The sequence below is a fragment of the Pleurodeles waltl genome, chromosome 6 (genome assembly GCF_031143425.1).
Source record: "Pleurodeles waltl isolate 20211129_DDA chromosome 6, aPleWal1.hap1.20221129, whole genome shotgun sequence".
NCBI lineage: Eukaryota > Metazoa > Chordata > Amphibia > Caudata > Salamandridae > Pleurodeles > Pleurodeles waltl.
This window is the reverse complement of record NC_090445.1, coordinates 70,442,261-70,459,773: the sequence shown is the minus strand read 5'-3', so window position 1 is coordinate 70,459,773 and position 17,513 is coordinate 70,442,261. Positions and strand designations below refer to the sequence as shown.

The 17,513-nt window shown below is 45.1% G+C and overlaps 1 protein-coding gene across 2 annotated transcripts in view; it reads left to right on the top strand.

Moving 5' to 3' along the window:
* LOC138299209 (E3 ubiquitin-protein ligase TRIM39-like) overlaps positions 1 to 15,571 on the top strand; it is a 146,047-nt gene extending 130,476 nt beyond the window's left edge. For both annotated transcript variants that reach the window (XM_069237331.1, XM_069237330.1), the window contains exons 7-8: positions 13,755 to 13,781; positions 14,687 to 15,571. In XM_069237331.1, the coding sequence (XP_069093432.1) occupies positions 13,755 to 13,781; positions 14,687 to 15,255 (596 nt within the window). In that variant the 3' untranslated portion in view covers positions 15,256 to 15,571. The remainder of the gene's footprint in view (positions 1 to 13,754; positions 13,782 to 14,686) is intronic.
* Positions 15,572 to 17,513: the final 1,942 nt, after the last annotated feature.

The window sequence follows — 17,513 nt, the reverse complement described above, 5'->3', positions numbered from 1 at the left end:
GTTTGGCAATATTGCCCCACCAAAGGTGGTGACCTACAATCCACATATTTCAAAACACGAAGGAAATCTTTTTGAAAGAAACCTCCTAATAAGCAATAGTGCCCATATTTACATGGGACTGAAAGCACACCCAGCACTAATAGAAATGACTGCACGTAATGCAGTAAAAGATCAAAGACGGAGTCAAAGCGCTCTGCTCCGATACATTGTGACCCATCTTTGATTAAACAGTAATTCTAGGCCTGTTGCATGCAAACCAAGAGGTCTGTGTATGATCTCGCGTATTAGCACGGGCTGCAACAAATATTTTAAATACAGCGAGCAGACCCAAATCTGTGTGCTCTAATGTGGTGTTGTCATTAACAGACACAGACCATAACACAGTGTACTAGGATGACCAAACAACATAGTAATACACATTGTATATGCTATGCCCTCCATTCCCTTTAATCGCAGAGACAACATTAGGAATGCCAATGAATACATAACTAAACCATCTGCATCAACAACAATTAACAACCCGCTTTTCTCTAAATTAGAAGCTCTGTAAACGGAGTGGTATACCAACTCTTATGCAAACTCACCGGGGTTACAGGAAATGTGAGATCTGTCGGCTATTTTTTACATAATTATGGATTTGCCGTACCAGCCACATAATCCATCATTTATAGTCTGATGTTTCTAGCTCAAACATTTCTACGAAACGAATGCTGCTACCCGTGTTGCTGTGCAGTGATTGGTCACATTCCGGTTGCTCAATGCCATATTTAGATGTTAACCCTGTTAACCTAATGGTATTGAGGTGAAACATTTGCCCAGACAGTGTTAACAGTTTGAAAAATCACAAAATAGTGCGGTAATACCGCCACAAAGTGTGCTGCATACATTTGGCTTTTCTTGCCGCATGATTCGGTTATCCCCTACCATATAATCCCAGTGGACCTATACATTACTTACGATTAAATGCACCAGTTAAAACTAGCGCTAGGAACTACCACTGGGCTCCACAGGCCTGCATGCTGTCCGCCAGCAAAGCGCTTTAATGCCTGGTCATATTTAGTGCTATGAAATTCACAATAGGATACCATAAGGAGAGGTCAACGAGCAGCAAATGCAGGGCAGTAAACGTAGGAGGCGGGGGTTAGGTATTTGGAGACCTGTTACGACATAATGTCAGTTGCCAAATCTAATGGCCGTCCTTCTGGAGGGACGAAGGGATGCACCCGCCTCATCACACATCCTCCACGCGTGTTGTCAAGATCAGAAAGCCTGGCAGCTGATTTGTTGTGAAGAGCTCCTCCATGCAAGGCTTCACCTGCCAGTCTCGAATCCCGCCTCTCTCCGCTGCCTCGGGGTCCTAAGCAGGGGCAGTGACGTCAGAAGAAGGCTCCCTAACTGCTCTGGAAATTAGAGTTACGGGAGAAGCGCCTTAAGACGCGAACGCATCAAGTGGGATAAATAAAGCAAGCAAGCCTTACTGAAGGCATTGGACCAACGCTGAAGCAGTTGCAAGGTATACAGAAACAATGGCACGCGCCCGAGAGCCGCTGCTCAAGGTAAAGCACGTGCAGCAAAAACTAGAGCGAATCGAATAGGGAAATGGCAGCGGGGAGAGGCACGCTCTTCAGTAAAGAAGGGGGAGAGTTGTGTAAGTGTGTTTTTCTGTTTTTTTTTATTATTTTTTTACACAAGGCCACCGTTTCTGAAAGAGAGGTAAATGTCTTCAGTTGTGTCATCCCTCACACTGGGGAGGGTCAGTATGATTCCTGGCTGCATTCCATGGGTATGCAACCCTGACTGCACCGCCCTCGCCGCTACCAGTCTAAATAATACATTCTTCATGTTCTTGGCTCTATTTCCAAATCACAGACGAGCCAGGAAATGTTTTCATCCGTTCCCAGAAGTGACTGAGAATAGCCCAGTACAAAATGGGCCCATAAAGGTGTTTTGTATCTGGTGCTACGTGAGAGCACAACTTGCCTCTGAAGCTAGGATAGGGATGCTACTCCAGGTCACCAAGGGCGCAGTGCTCCAATCTTAAGCTTTAACAACCCAATGCATTGTCGGAGTTGTAGTCCTACTTCGCCCCAGTGCTTTTTTTCTTTCAGAAGAGGTTTATTTTTCCATCCCAGAAAGCACTTCCAACGGAACCATAAAACATATGTGGTTTCGGAGTGTTAATTCCACCCTTGCATCATTCAAAAAAACAAACCACAGTTTGCATTTCCTACATGCAAAAATTGAAAAGCTTCGTTAAATGAGCCCACCACTATTGCTTAAAAACCTGTCTGTTTAAAGAATGAGTGGGGACGAGACACTGTGATCTGAAAGGTTCCACGGGAGCACAATGATCACTGATCAACACAATTCAAATCCAGACCATAACATTCAGTACAAAAGGCGAGGCTTTGAAGGATTTCATAAATCCCAGTACACAGATCCTTGCCCGGCCCTTCCAGCTGCCGATCCTCCCTTCCCAGACTGCCCCCGCCCCAAACACGCACCAGACAAAATCCCCCATCCGCAGCGAAACAGCGAGATGCCCGAAAACAAAGATAAGCCTAAGCAAACCGCTCAAACCCTTTCACCGGAATCAACAACTATGGAGTAATAGCCAGTAAAGAAACAAACCCAAACTCTGATGAGAAGCAATGCTGCGCTGAGGAAGAAATAACATACCACAACGGAGCCGAAGTGGAAATGCAAAAGAAAAAAGTAGTGCGTCAACACTAATATATGGCCAATCTTGCAATAATCCATGTCTCAGGGTTAGTCTCCAGGGCGGGAACAAAACAGCCAAAATGTGGAACAAACTTAAAGCATTTACCAAAGAAACCAAAGTAATTTTGAAAGGCAGGCCAAGGAACGAATGAAAGTGATGGGCGTGGTGAAAGCCCACAGAAGTAGATTACAGCATGGTGAGAGACCGCTCATGTGCGTTGCCTAGGAACAACCTAAACAACACAGATGGAGAGAGGTAAGTCTATCTTTTATGAACGTGGCCTCTGTCCTGTGTTCAAAACTGATTAACTGCAAAGGTGAGAGTAAAACTGAGGAGTTGGAAACATTGCTACAAGACCTAGTTATTAGTAAAGCAAAAGGCCTTAAATGAGATATAGCCAATACGCTGAAAAATGAAGCAATTATCCCCCACAAATTCAGCTGTTTTAGCCATTACTTAGAGACCATTACTGGGAAATACAATTCATTACATGTTGCATCAGCACATTGATTTCTAAGGTAAATAAACACTGACAAACTGTTTACCCAAAAAAATGTTTTAAATTGTAAGCATCGCATTATGTTTAAAATAATATACAGTAATTATTTAAAAAAATAATTCATTTTCAGGGTTTAGGCTTGGCTAGCCCCCTTTATTTAATACAATTAATTTTAATTTCAAAACGTTTAATTTGATTCAAATTTTGGAACTGCATCTATTTTTTTTATTTAATGTATTATGATAGTTTGGAGTGTGCTTAGGGTTATCATTAGAGATAGGTTTAGATTTTTTGTAACTTTTATCATTAGAATTGGGGTTTTATTTCAGTTGTGGATATGCTTAAGCTGCCTGTTAAGTTGGTTTTAAACTTATGATTATTGTTGAAGTGTCGTTATGATATAATGAGCTTTATAATGTAGATATACATGGTTGAATTCTTTATCTGCTAATAAATGATGAGGAAGTCATACGCTATGCTTTTGTCTAGCACTAACCTTAGGGCAACAAATGCATTTTGAGTGGGTACTGTGAGACCCCCTTGAGTTGCTTGTTTACAGGGGAGTAGGATGTGGACTGATGTCCCGAGGATGGAGAACTTTGGATAACTGGAGTCTCAGTGCTTGCAGGACACTCTTGATTAAATCAAGAGTCAGTTTATTCAGAATTAAAACAGTTCCCTAAAATAAGTACCCAAAATGCCATTGTCATAATAGAATAAAAAAATATTTGACAAAGTGCTTTAAAGAAAAAAAGAAAAAGTCCGGGCATGGAGACTACCTGCCCATTGCTGGTCACACTACAAATTTGTATGTTAATCTACCATACAGTTGTCAGGAAACTAAATACCAGAGTCAAAGTGTGAGTACCCCACAGTCTCATATCAAAGGTTGTGTTCTGGAGGCTGTCATGTTGAATTGGTTGAATGTTTCTTTAGAAAGCCTGGTCGTAGCTGGGGTCCAAACACTAAGGGCCAGATGTAGCAAACTGTTTGCGAGTCGCAAACGGCGAAAATCGCCATTTGCGAGTCGCAAACGCGTGTTTGCTATGCAGAAATGCATTTTGCGAGTCGGAACCGACTCGCAAAATGCATTTCAGAGTCGCAAATAGGAAGGGGTGTTCCCTTCCTATTTGCGAGTCGCAGTGGTATGCAACTCCATTTTCAACCGCGTACGCGGTCGCAAATGGAGTCGCAGTTACCATCCACTTGAAGTGGATGGTAACCCACTTGCAAACGGGAAGGGGTCCCCATGGGACCCCTTCCCCTTTGTGACTGGACCCCAAATTATTTTTTCAGAGCCGGTAGTGGTCCAAGGGACCACTACCTGCCCTGAAAAAATCCGAAACTAAAGGTTTCGTTTTTTTTTCTAAGTGCAGCTCGTTTTCCTTTCAGGTAAACGGCCTACACTTGGGAAAAAAAAAACTGCTTTATTTAAAAGCAGTCACGGACATGGAGGTCTGCTGTTCCCAGCAGGCCTCCATCCCCGTGAGTGCCCTGAGTCGGTATGGGGGCGCAAATTGCAACCCACCTCATTAATATGAATGAGGTGGGTCTTTGCGACCCCATAGCGACTCGCAGACGGTGTCTGAGACACCGTTCTGCATAGCAAAGTGCGAGTTGCAATTTGCGAGTTGCTCGGACTCGCAAATTGCAAGTCGCAATTTGCCGTCTTCCTACATCTGGCCCTAAGTGACTACACCAGAAGGATGTTGAAAAGCAGGGTGTTAGAAACAGTGTTCCTAGTGTGTCACTGTCGATGCACATGCGGCTATTGCTTGGACCCCCCATCCCAGCTACCGCCAGGCTTTCTAGCCGCGGGCATCGGGGGCAGAGTGTGAAGACTCAGGCTTCTGGAGTGAGGCTGGAGTCTTCTTTGGAGATGGTTTCTTTGTTGCTATTTTGGACAGAGCCGCCGCTGTCCTCAGGAGTTTCTTGGTCCTTTAGGTGCAGGTCAGTCCTCTGAGTCCTCAGAGGTCGCTGGTCCCTCTGGATGCGTCGCTGTGCAGGTTCTCTGAGTCTGGAGTCAGGCCGGTAAGGTTGGGGCCGAGTCAGTTGTCATCTCTGCGGGGCTTTCAGGTCAGCAGTCCTTCTTTCTTCAGGTTGCAGGAATCTGATTTCCTGGGTTCAGGTTCGCCCCTAAATACTCAGTTTAGGGGTGTGTTTAGGTTTGGGGGGCAGTAGCCAATGGCTACTGTCCTGGAGGGTGGCTACACCCTCTTAGTACCTCCACCCTGTGGGGAAGGGGGCACATCCCTAATCCTATTGGGGGGGAACCTCCAAAACAAGATGGAGGATTTCCTAAGGCAGGGGTCACCTCAGTTCAGGACACCTTAGGGGCTGTCCTGACTGGGGGGGTGACTCCTCCTTGTTTTTCTCATTATCTTCTCCGGACTTGCCACCAAAAGTGGGGGCTGTGTCTGGAGGGGCGGGCACCTCCACTAGCTGGAGTGCCCTGGGTTGCTGTAACACCAGGTGTTACAGTTCCTGCAGGGGGAGGTGTGAAGCACCTGCATCCAGTACAGGCTTTGTTCCTGGCCACAGAGTGACAAAGGCACTCACCCCATGTGGCCAAAAACCCGTCTGGATGAGGCAGGCTGACAGAAACTGGTCAGCCTAGCACTAGTAGTTTTACTGGTATACAGGGGGCATATCTATGATGCCCTCTGTGTGCATTTCTCAATAAATCCCACACTGCCATCAGTATGGACCTATTGTGCTGAGAAGTTTGATACCAAATTTCCAGTATTCAGTGTAGCCATTATGGAACTGTGGAGTTCGTGTTTGACAAACTCCCAGACCATATACTCTTTATGGCTACCCTGCACTTACAATGTCTAAGAATTTGCTTAGGCACTGTAGGGGAATAGTGCTCATGCAACTATGCCCTCTCCTGTGGTATAGTGCACCCTGCCTAGGGCTGTAAGGCCTGCTAGAGGGGTGACTTACCTATGCCACAGGCATTACAAAACCACTCTTTGCTTTCAAAAAAGCATGCAGACGTAAAGATCAATGGGTGAGAGCAGCCATCACACAAACAGAAAAGAAAGTGTTGCAGCTACCAGCCATTCAGGGCCATTATAGATGCTGTAAATGCCTAGCATGTCATTATACACAGGATTCGAAGGAAGTGATACTGAACGGTAAGGTTCATATTCAGAAGAATTTCTCTAATTGTAACACTAAAAATGTGGTGTATTGTATTATGTGTCCTTGTGACAAAATTTAAATTGGACAGACCTCCCAACTAGTAAAAACTAGGATTTTACAACATAGATCAAGAGTGAAATGTGCCACAAAAGGACCACCACTGGTTGAACATTTCACTGAACACAAACACACAACATAAGACATTCGTTGGATAGTATTGGCTGTAGACCAGGCCAAATCAGATGGACAACCGACCATGAACAAGCTCCTCCGATTAGAAGCAAGAATGATTGAGAAGTACCAAACATCCCATAAGGGGCTCAATGACATTGATGAATTATGGACACTGATCTAATCTGAAGGACGTGCCTCTGCGTTATGCCTCCACGCATACAAATCCCTAATCTACTTATGATTTAACCTATGTACCTGTGCATATTTTACATGTTATACTTATAATGCGGTTTTTGTATATATGCTTCTTCCGCCTGTTTTATATTGTTGATTTGTGTTGCCTGTTATGTTAGTTAATTATTCTCACAGTAATTCCTTTTGCCCGAGTGCCATGTTCAGCGAACCGGTTAGAAATAGCCAATCCTTCACTAGTCTAGATGGCACAGTTCTTTACATCCGCCTGGCAGCTGATTTCTAAATAGACAGACCATATGCTGGTCTACATTTTGCCTCCCCAACATGGCCACCCCCTGGGGCCTCGGAGCCGGTGCCAGAGACGCACCCCAGCTTACGCACCTATTTTTATAATCAGCACGCGCTTACGAGGGACACCTGTAATCTCAGACGCTCACAGCATCACACGATGGCCGCCTTTGAATCATATTGCGGCTCCCGCACGGAGAGGTTTAGTAGATGCGGACTAGTGCCGCACACTCTCTAGACGACCATCCTTGGACTCACTTCTACAAGTGAGTCAACAACGTTCATGACTCCTTCCGTGAGTCTACAAGTGCCTCTGGGTCCTGCCCTTGAGCCCTGATTCCAGCATATATATTTTTCCAGAGCAAGGAGCCTACGAGCTGTTCTTTGTTTCTCCAAACCTATACGCCGACTTTTGACCAATCAAAGTATCAGTCATTCCTTCCTCCTTGGTCACTTACTCGATACTCTAAGCATGTGCACACTCTCTGTATGTTTAGCCATCACCTTCCCTACTCCTTATAGAACATGGTGTGTGCCACGAGTTACTGTCTGTTTGCAGGGTTATAAAGGTGCTATTTTATCACATAGTAGAACTAGCGCAATATCATTGCGTTTTTTAGCCTTGTCTAGTTGTTTCTTCATTACTTTAGCTTAATGCTTGTTTTTTTATTTTTGTAGAATCTGTGTTGTCCCGTGTTTGTCCTGATGAGGCCAAGACTTGAGAGGCCGAAACGTGTCGACACCTTTGCGAGATTGGGTTCATACGTGTATTTAAGTCCATAGAGCATTTGACTCACACTGATAGGAACCCCAGGAAGAAATAGACAGGGTACATACAGTGGTCACTACCCTAGCCTTCAATAATCACTTTCAAGTGGATTACAACCGCAAAGACTCTGAGTAACCACTATTTCTCTTGTTTAAGTAGAGGACAACCTCTCACTGGCAGACAGATTGTCTGTACCAAACAAAAGTGTACAATTTGGGTATTGCTTTTAAATAGTACTTGGTCTTTAAAGGTTTATGTCTTTAATGTTTGTACTATGTGATGTAAGAACTTTGTTGTCATGTAATCACTTGTTTAATTCCCTAGCTGCCCTATAAAATCTGTGTTTAATAAATTTTTGGAAAGTGATAAATCTACGAAGAAAGCATTTATTACCCTTTTTTCTGTAATTTACAATATTGATCCCTACCTCCTTACCATCTTCAATTTGCATGTCTTCTGATAAGACTGGGCACATTGGGATGCATTGGAGGAACACCTCCCTGTACAGTATAGGCAGCTTGGGCAAGGGCTGGCTACGGAAGGCAAACTAGCTCAAATCCTGCCATCCGCTGAATTCCTGACGCAGACGACACTGGTATCAAGGGAGCTAATACCAGTGTCCTGGTCAGGTGGCATGCCAGGCTCCCTGTCTCGGGTTTTAGGCCAGAATTACAACTGCATCTGCTCAGCCTGCCATTCAGTGGTGAGCACCTGTTCATACCACTGATACAACAGATGCTTGAAAAGCTAAATAAATTAGAACATGGATACAGCCAAGACAATGGGTACCCTTCAGGCATCCACTCCCCAGGGGTCCTTTCATAAGTCATAGTATGGGGGAAAGTAAGACCACTTCCCCATACTCTCTTGCCTCCTACCAAAGGCAGCAACAATCTTACCACCAACAGTCACCACTGGGGTATTCAACATGAGGTTACAGAGGTAACCACACCAAAGAGAAGGCCAAAGAAGTTTCGACCAAAGAAGCCTCCTTCTCAAAGCGTTGACTACAGAATTTACTACTACGCTGGGAAAATATCACCTCCGATTAATGGGTCCTCTCCATCATAAAACACTGTTACTGTCCGCTTATTGCAACCCCACCAGACATCCTACGCCGCAAACATAACCTCCCTGCAGAACACCAGCGCCTTCTTCAGGAAGAAGTTCAGGCACTTATCCTCAGTTGGCTCCTGACCAGAGTCTGGTTATCTCAACCTCCCTTAGAGTTCATGTCTGTCCTAAAAGAAGCACACAGACCCACTATGTGGGCCTGCTATGCTGCTAAGTGGAAATTGTTTGTCCACTACTGCATTCCTAAGCACATAGACCCGCTTAAACCTGTAGTTAAGGGTATCGTCTGCTAACTCCTTCAGCTACAGAAATTGGCCTAGCCTATACTTCCATATACCTTCACTTAGTCGCTGTGGCATCCTACATGCAGACAAGGGGACACTCTTCTTTATTCTGGAAACATGTCATCAAGGCTTTCATGAAAGAACGCAATGAGTTATTCCATCGAGGATACTCCCCGCCCTAGTCAAGAACCTTAATGTTGTCCTCACCAGACTCATGGGCTTTCCTTTTAAACTTCTACATTTGTGCTGATTACTATTCCTTTCTTGTAAGGTGGCTTTACGTGTCGCTATCACATCTTTAAAGACGCGTTGGATAATTGCAGGCCCTCATTTTGGAAGAGCGCTTCTTTAAGGTTCATAATTACGGAACTGTCCTTAGTCCTTAAATTCCTTCATAAGGTGGTATCCCTGTTTCATCTCAAACCATTGACCTCCTGGTGTCCTTCCCGCAGCCAGACTCTGTGGCACAGAGAGCACTTCACACCCAAGAGGTCAAGCGTGCCCTCGTGTATTACATAGATAGGACCAACCCCTTGCGCAAAACTCAGCAACGTTTTGTTGCTTTAGGCTGGCATAGCTCGATGAATTGTCAAATGAATCCAAAGCTGCTACATTAAGGCTAGAAGGAATGTGCCTACTCTGTAAAGGCCTCATTCCACTTGCAAAAAAAGAGCCTCTATGGCTTTTCATGGAAATATACCTATAGCTGACATTTGTAAGGCAGCTACATGGTCCACTCCACAAACATTCACCAAACACTACTGTGTGGATGTCTTAGCATGGCAACAAGCAAGAGTTGGCCAAGATGTCCTGAATACTCTGTTTCAGCCTTCTGCAACATCCTACAGCTAACCACAGCTTACAGGAGTACTGCTTTCTAGTCTACAGAGCATGTATGTCTACAGCCACACATGCTACAAAGGGAATATTTCACTTACTTTGTAAGCATCTGTTTGTAGCATGTAGTGCTGTAGGTTCATATGCGCATGCCCACCTTCCCGGATGCCTTTGGTTTCTACAAATGTGCTTTCTATTACTTTCTATTCTACTTTTTTTCTATTACTTAAGCTCTCTGTATATAATTATTTGCATGGTCAGCACACTTTCCTGTCTAATACTTCGTCTTTACGCTCATCTGCTGTGCAGAAAACAATCTTACAATGGAACTTGTACATTGCTTTTGCGAACTAAGGGATGAGTTGCTATACTTTGTGACTCCAACTATTTTGTTGAAGAAAACAAAGCGCAGTCGTCCAAACCCAACACAATGTGACAGGCATATGCAGAGCATGTGAATCCAGAACACCACATGCTACGAACAGATGCTTACAAGTTAAGTAACATAATCCTTCTGGGTTTTGGATATTATAGGTTGCTTTTAGTGATCCAGGGGCATAGCCTGTGTAGGAAGTTGGCTCTGCATATACTATCTCAAAGTAAGAGATAGTGTGCACAGAGTCCAAGGGATCCCCTTAGAGCAGTGATCTCCAAACTTTTTAATACTGCACCCCCCCAGTTGAAAAATAAAAATCATTGCCCCCCCAAGAATTCTTCACAAATATTTTATAAAGATGACAGTGTTTAAATGTCTAGACCTATTTAAACATTGCAGTTAAGTACTGTTACCTTTTTAAAAATGCAATAACATGCTTCTGAATAAAACAAAGGCCTGTTATCTGTATAATGGTTCTTTTGGCCAGTGTCTGGTGCCCCCCCCCCCCCCAGGGATCACTTGAGGCCGTCCTAGGGGCCTGCCCCCCAGTTTGAAGACCTCTGCCTTAGAGGTTGATAGTGGCAAAATTAGATAATACTAATGCTCTATCTTGTGGTAGTGTGGTCGAGCAGTAGTCTTATCAGAGGGTGGTGTTAAGCATTTGTTGTACACCCACAGGCAATACATGAGGAACACACACTCAAAGACTTAACTCCAGGCCAGTAGGTTTTTATTTAGAAAAATATATTTTCTTAATTTATTTTTAGAACCGCAAGATTCAAATTTGAGGTAAGTACATAAAATGCAAGGGACGTCACGCAGGTAAGTATAGAACTTTGATTTATAACAGTAGTACATACAGTTTTGGTTAAAATGGCAAATAGCTATTTTAAAAGTGGACACTGCAAAAATCAACATTTCCTGGGGGAGGTAAGTTATGGTTAGTTTCTCAGGTAAGTAAAGCACTTACACAGTCAGTCTCCTGGGCATAGGCAGCCCACCGTTGGGGGTTCAAGGTAACCCTAAAGCCACAGCACCAGCAACACAGGGCTGGTCAAGTGCAGAGCTCAAAGGAGGGCCCAAAACACATAGGCGCCTACGGAGAATAGGGGTGCTCTGGTTCCTGTCTGCTAGAAGGTAAGTACCTGCGTCCTTGGGAGCAGACCAAGGGGGGTTTGTAGAGCACTGGGACACACACACACAAGCACACAAAACACACCCTCAACGGGACAGGGGCGGCCGGGTGCAGTGTACAAAGTAGGTGTCGGGTTTGCGGTAGAAATCAATGGAGGGACCCCGGGGTCACTCTGGCAATGCAGGCAGGGCACAGGGTGGTTTCTCGGGCAAGCCACCGACTGGGCTAGGATGAGGGCCGCCTGCTGGTCACTCCTGTACTGATAGGTGGTTCCTCTCGGTCCTGGGGGCTGCAGATGCAGTGCTTGGTCCAGGCGTCTGGTTCCTCTGTTACTAGGCAGTCGTGGTCAGGGGAAACCTCTGGATCCTCTATGCAGGCGTCACCGTGGGGGTGCAGGGAGGTCGACTCATAGTGTCCACGTCATTGGAGTCGCCTGGGAGTCCTCTCTGCAGTGTTGGTTTCTCCAAACTCGAGCCAGGGGCGTTCAGTGCAGAGTGTGAAGACTCATGCTTCTGGCGGAAAGTGATAGTCTCTTTAAAGTTGCTTCTTTGTTGCAGTTTTGTTGCTGTTTCTGGACAGAGCTGCTGTCCTCAAGAGGTTCTTGGTCCTTTAGTTGCAGGTCAGTCCTCTGAGTCCTCAGAGGTGGCTGGTCCCGCTGGATGCGTTGCTGTGCAGGTTCTTTGAGTCTGGAGACAGGCCAGTAGGGCTGGGGCCGAGTCAGTTGTCATCTCTGCGGGGCTTTCAGGTCAGCAGTCCTTCTTGTTGTAGGTTGCAGGAATCTCATTGCCTGGGTGGTTCAGGGTTGCCCGTAAATACTAAATTTAGGGGTGTGTTTAGGTCTGGGGGGCAGTAGCCAATGACTTTTGTCATAGAGGGTGGCTACACCCTCTTTGTGCCTCCTCCCTGAGGGGAGGGGGGCACATCCCTATTCCTATTGCGGGAATCCTCAAAAACCAAGATGGAGGATTTCTAAAGGCAGGCGTCACCTCAGGTCAGGGCACCTTAGGGGCTGTCCTGACTGGTAGGTGACTCCTCCTTGTTTTTCTCATTATCTCCTCCGGATTTTCTGCCAAAAGTGGTGGCTATGTCCGGAGGGGCGGGCATCTCCACTAGCTGGGATGCCCTGGGGCGCTATAACAGGCATGAGCCTTTGAGGCTCACCGCCAGGTGTTACAGTTCCAGCAGGGGGAGGTGAGAAACACCTCCACCCAGTGCAGGCTTTGTTCCTGGTCACAGAGTGGCAAAGGCGCTCACCCCATGTGGCCATAAACCCGTCTGGTTGTGGCAGGCTGGTCAGCCTAACAATAGGAGTCGGACTGGTATTCAGGGGGAATCTCTAAGATGCCCTCTGTGTTCATTTGTCAATAATTCCCATTTATTGTGCTGAGAAGTTTGATACCAAACTTCCCATATCTCAGTGTAGCCATTATGGAACTGTGGAGTTTGTAATTGAGAGACTCCCAGACCATATACTCTTTATGGCTACCCTGCACTTACAATGTCTAAGGTTTGGCTTAGACACTGTAGGGGCATAGTGATCATGCAACTATGCCCTCACCTGTGGTATAATGCACCCTGCCTTAGGGCTGTAAGGCCTGTTAGAGGGGTGACTTACCTATGCCACAGGAAGTCTGAGGTTGGCATGGGACTCTGAGGGGAGTGCCATGTCGACTTAGGCTTTTTCTCCCCACCAGCACACACAAGCTGTGAGGCAGTGTGCATGTTCTGAGTGAGGGGTCTCCAGGTTGGTATGATACATGCTGCCGCCTTTAGAAACCTTCCCTGGTCACAGGGCCCTTGGTACCAGGGGTACCAGTTACAAGGGACTTAGCTTTGTGCCAGGGCTGTGCCAATTGTGGGAATAAAAGTACAGTTTAGGGAAAGAACACTGGTGCTTGGGCTTGGTTAGCAGGATCCCAGCACACTTTCAATCATAACTAGCATCAACAAAATGCAAAATGTTAGGGAGTAACCATGCCAAGAGAGGCATTGCCCTACAGCCTGCTTTTGAAGTTTTAAAACAAAAGAAACTTAGTAACTATCCATGTTATAAAGAGGACAACTCTGTCCAGGCTGAAGTTTATAGGCCCATTTGAATAATGGCAAAAATTGAATTTGAAGTGTTATATTGTAAAGTGCTATTGGCTCAAATGCACAAAAATTATAGCTGTTAAAAGTAACTAGTGCTTTTGCTTTATGTGTGCCGTGTTGTACATCATTGCCTGATCTGTGCTGTTTCCTTCTTTTGTTTCAGAGTGGAGACGAGTCCGCTGCTTTGCAGGTAGATTTAACTGATCCTTATTGGTTGTAAAGTTATAATGGGAAAAACTTCCTTTATTTTGATCCTACCTTACCTTTGGGTCAAAATGGAACTCTGGCTGGCATAAACAGATTTCTGACCTGTGGTTCTGGATGTAGCACTGCAGTAGTGTGACATGACACCAAGGATCATGGTTTCTGCACTCTGCTGTTGGGCAGGACTCACCACTGTGCAAACTGCTCTTTTACCTTTTCTTTGTTGCACAGGTCCTATTACTGTACTCCTCACTTGACTTGATGCAGAAGCAGTCTGTATAGTAGTGCTCTCAAGACCCCATGACTCACTGTGTTAAGCCCTTGTGTGATTCAGAGACCATCCTGGTGCTAATATTCTAGTGCCCAAATGGAAATTGTGTTCTGCTCCTAATGTGGGACAGGAGTCATTCCTGGTCAGTGTTTTTGGACCCCTGTGTATCATTTAGCCATCCAGGTTTTTCTGGTGTATGAATCCTGCATTGTCCTGTGCAGCACCAGCTCTGGAGGAGTAACCCACTTTTACTTAATATATTAATTAGCTTATTTACGTCTTGCATGGGAGGATAAGTCTGGCGTTAACTGCTTTGATTTCTTGAATTTATCGAATCACAGTGTATCTATTTCTAACTTTAAGCTAGAGCCTTTTGTGTGTTATTCAAAAATGCCATATACCTCTATATTGGCTCAGTATTTAAATGAGGGGTTGCTCTTCAGGGCTGGAGTAGCACATACTAAAGGATAGCTACATGAGATCAAGTTATATTGAAGCTAAATGGGGAATATTTTAACTAGTTATTTTATGAGTCTAGCATGCCTCTGAACCCAATACCCCATGTGTATAGCCATGCTAATAACTGTCCAGAAGTCAACTCCATCTTTCTTTACCTGCAGTGAACATCAGCCTGGACCCTGAAACAGCACATCCTTATCTCATGCTCTCTGATGATCTGAAGAGTGTGAATTGTGGGGTGACTGGAGAAGTTCTCCCCGAGAGCCCAAAGCGATTCAGCAGCCTCATTCTAGTCCTTGGGAGTCAGGGCTTCGGCCATGGGAGGCACTACTGGGAGGTCGAAGTTGGAGACAAGACAGACTGGGGCCTGGGCTTGTGCCGGAAATCAGTGAAGCGCAAGGAAAAGGCCAGCCTGTTGCCAAAGGATGGATACTGGGGAGTCTGGTTGGTAAATCGAGACTCCCTCTGGGCGCTCACCTCTACAGGAACTCAGCTGAACCCTAGAGTAAATCCCCAAACAATTGGTGTTTTTCTAGACTATGAGGTGGGAAAGATTTCCTTTTACAATGCAGAAGATAGATCTCTGCTATTCACTTTCGAGGACACCTTCAATGAGGATTTGTACCCATATTTTACGCCATGTCAGCCCCAGGATGGCAAAAATACAGGGGCCTTGACAATCCATAATACAAGAATACGTAAATCAGAGCCTCTGGTAAAAGTGTTGTAACCACTTATCAATGTACTGTGTGTCTCAGGTGATTACAGTTGTACTACTTTAAAATGGAAGAGTAGGGAAGGGTCTCTTTAGCCATCAAAGCCAGTAGGAGACACAGGGAACAGGAGGTATGGCATCACTGATTTGCTTTAAAAAAGTTTCTATAAAGTTTGTTGTGCAAATTACTTTGATTTTCTGGTTACACATGTGAGTGACTTTTAAATATAAAGGCACATTTACAGTTTTATTAAGAACAGATTTAATACAGTCAGACGCAGTTCCAAGACTTCCCTGATCTAATATATTAAACCCCAAAGTTGTAAAATGATTGCCGATCTTCTGCATTGCTTCCTTTGACCTGGCTAGGTGTGGGCTGTGCAACTACCTTATAGATACATGTGTGCATGTGTGTATATGTATGTTCGATGGCATGTGTAGCTGCAGATACACATGCTGTGCATGTCGCCATTTAATGTTGGGCTCGGAGTGTTACAAGTTGTTTTTCTTCCAAGAAGTATTTTTTTGAGTCACGGGATCAAGTGACTCCTCCTCTCGATGATAGTGCACATGAGCATCTACTCCTTTGTTAGATTGTTTTCTTTCCGCCGTCGGGTTCCGACGTGCTCCCTCTCGCTCTGGGATTTTCAGTTCAGAAATGTTCAAACTTTTCTCATACCATTGGTATTGTTTAGAACGGAGTTTTCTTCTGCACTCGATCCGATAGTACAATCGGTTGCAAGTAAACGCCCTTTCGGGTGCCCGTGCCCTCTTAGGGCCTGTTCAGGCCTACTGCGTCAGAGGCTAATGGATCGGACTCCATTGCGATTCTGTCCTCGGTGCCATGCCAAGTATCCATACACTGTCTAACACTTGGTGTGTAATCTCTGCCTTTGTCCAGAACATCGAGAAGAAAGCTGTGAGGCGTGTCGGTCTTTTCGATCGAATAAAATGTTACGCGATCGAAGGGCAAAAAGGTTGGAGATGGCTTTGAAACTCAGAGTCCACCACCGACATCCTTGGCTAAGAGGAGGCACAAACGGCAGTTTCGATCCCAGACTCCGGGCACGATTCAGAGGACGACAGCCAGGTAATATCAGTGGTGCAGTACGTGAGTACACCTGCCCCAACACCAACAATTAAAAAATCAGGCAGGGCCTTGGGTGCATCACTGATTTGAGGCCATAATTCCACCAGGAAAAAATTAATCGTCCAACTTCGGAGCCGAAAAAAACATCTTACACAGAAGAAACAGAGCTTTCGGCTTGAATGAAGCATGTGCCCAAGACATTTACCGAACATTTCTCTAAAAGCACAAAACATACTTCAGAACATCAAATGGAGGAATCAGACATTCAACCCATTTTGGAGGTTATGGACAGCAAACAAAGGAGAATTCAAATCCAGAAAGACACTGGAAAATTATTACTTCTCTGCCTCCACAGACTAAAAGGAAGTTAGCATTCCAGGAAACTCTGGATACTGCCCCACCACAGGCAAAAATCTACAAGCAAAAAGAAAAGCCAAAACCTGTTGAGCTTTCCCCGCCACATTCACTGCAACTTTCCTTTTCACCACAACCTCTAACTCCACCACCACCACCTTCACCATCACACTTCCTCACAAGAAGAAGAAAGGGGTGATTCTAGTTACACCATAGATCCATGGGATATGTCTGATTCAGATCCTATCCCACCTAATGATCTGGATTTGTATCCCAACAGACCATCCACACCTGAGGATAGTACAGCTTACAACCAAGTTAAGAGCAGCTGCATACCATGGAGTACAAATGCATGCAGAACATTTAGAGGAGGACTTTCTTTTCAATACCCTTTCCTCAACTCGGAAGCAATACCAGTGTCTACCAATGCTTCCTGATATGCTCAAACATGCAGACGAAATTTTCAGAGAACCAGTTAAAGCTAGCATTCTAACACCAAGAAAATATATGTCTGCACCAACAGACCCAATTTACATCTCACAGCAACTACCACCAGACTCTATTGTGGTCAGTGCAGACAGAAAGAGCGCCAATAGTCAGCCTTCTGGGGATACTCCCCCCACCCCCTGCCTTTGACAAGGAAAGCTGTAAATTTGATGCAGCGGGGAAAAGGGTGGTAAAACAAGTAGCCTACCATTGGTGTATTGCTAGTTCCCAGGCCCTGTTAGCTAGACACAACAAGGCACATTGGTGTGAGATGCAAGAATTCTTGCAGTATCTCCCCAAAGAAACCCGTAGAGGAAGGACATGCCATCACGAATAATCAAAT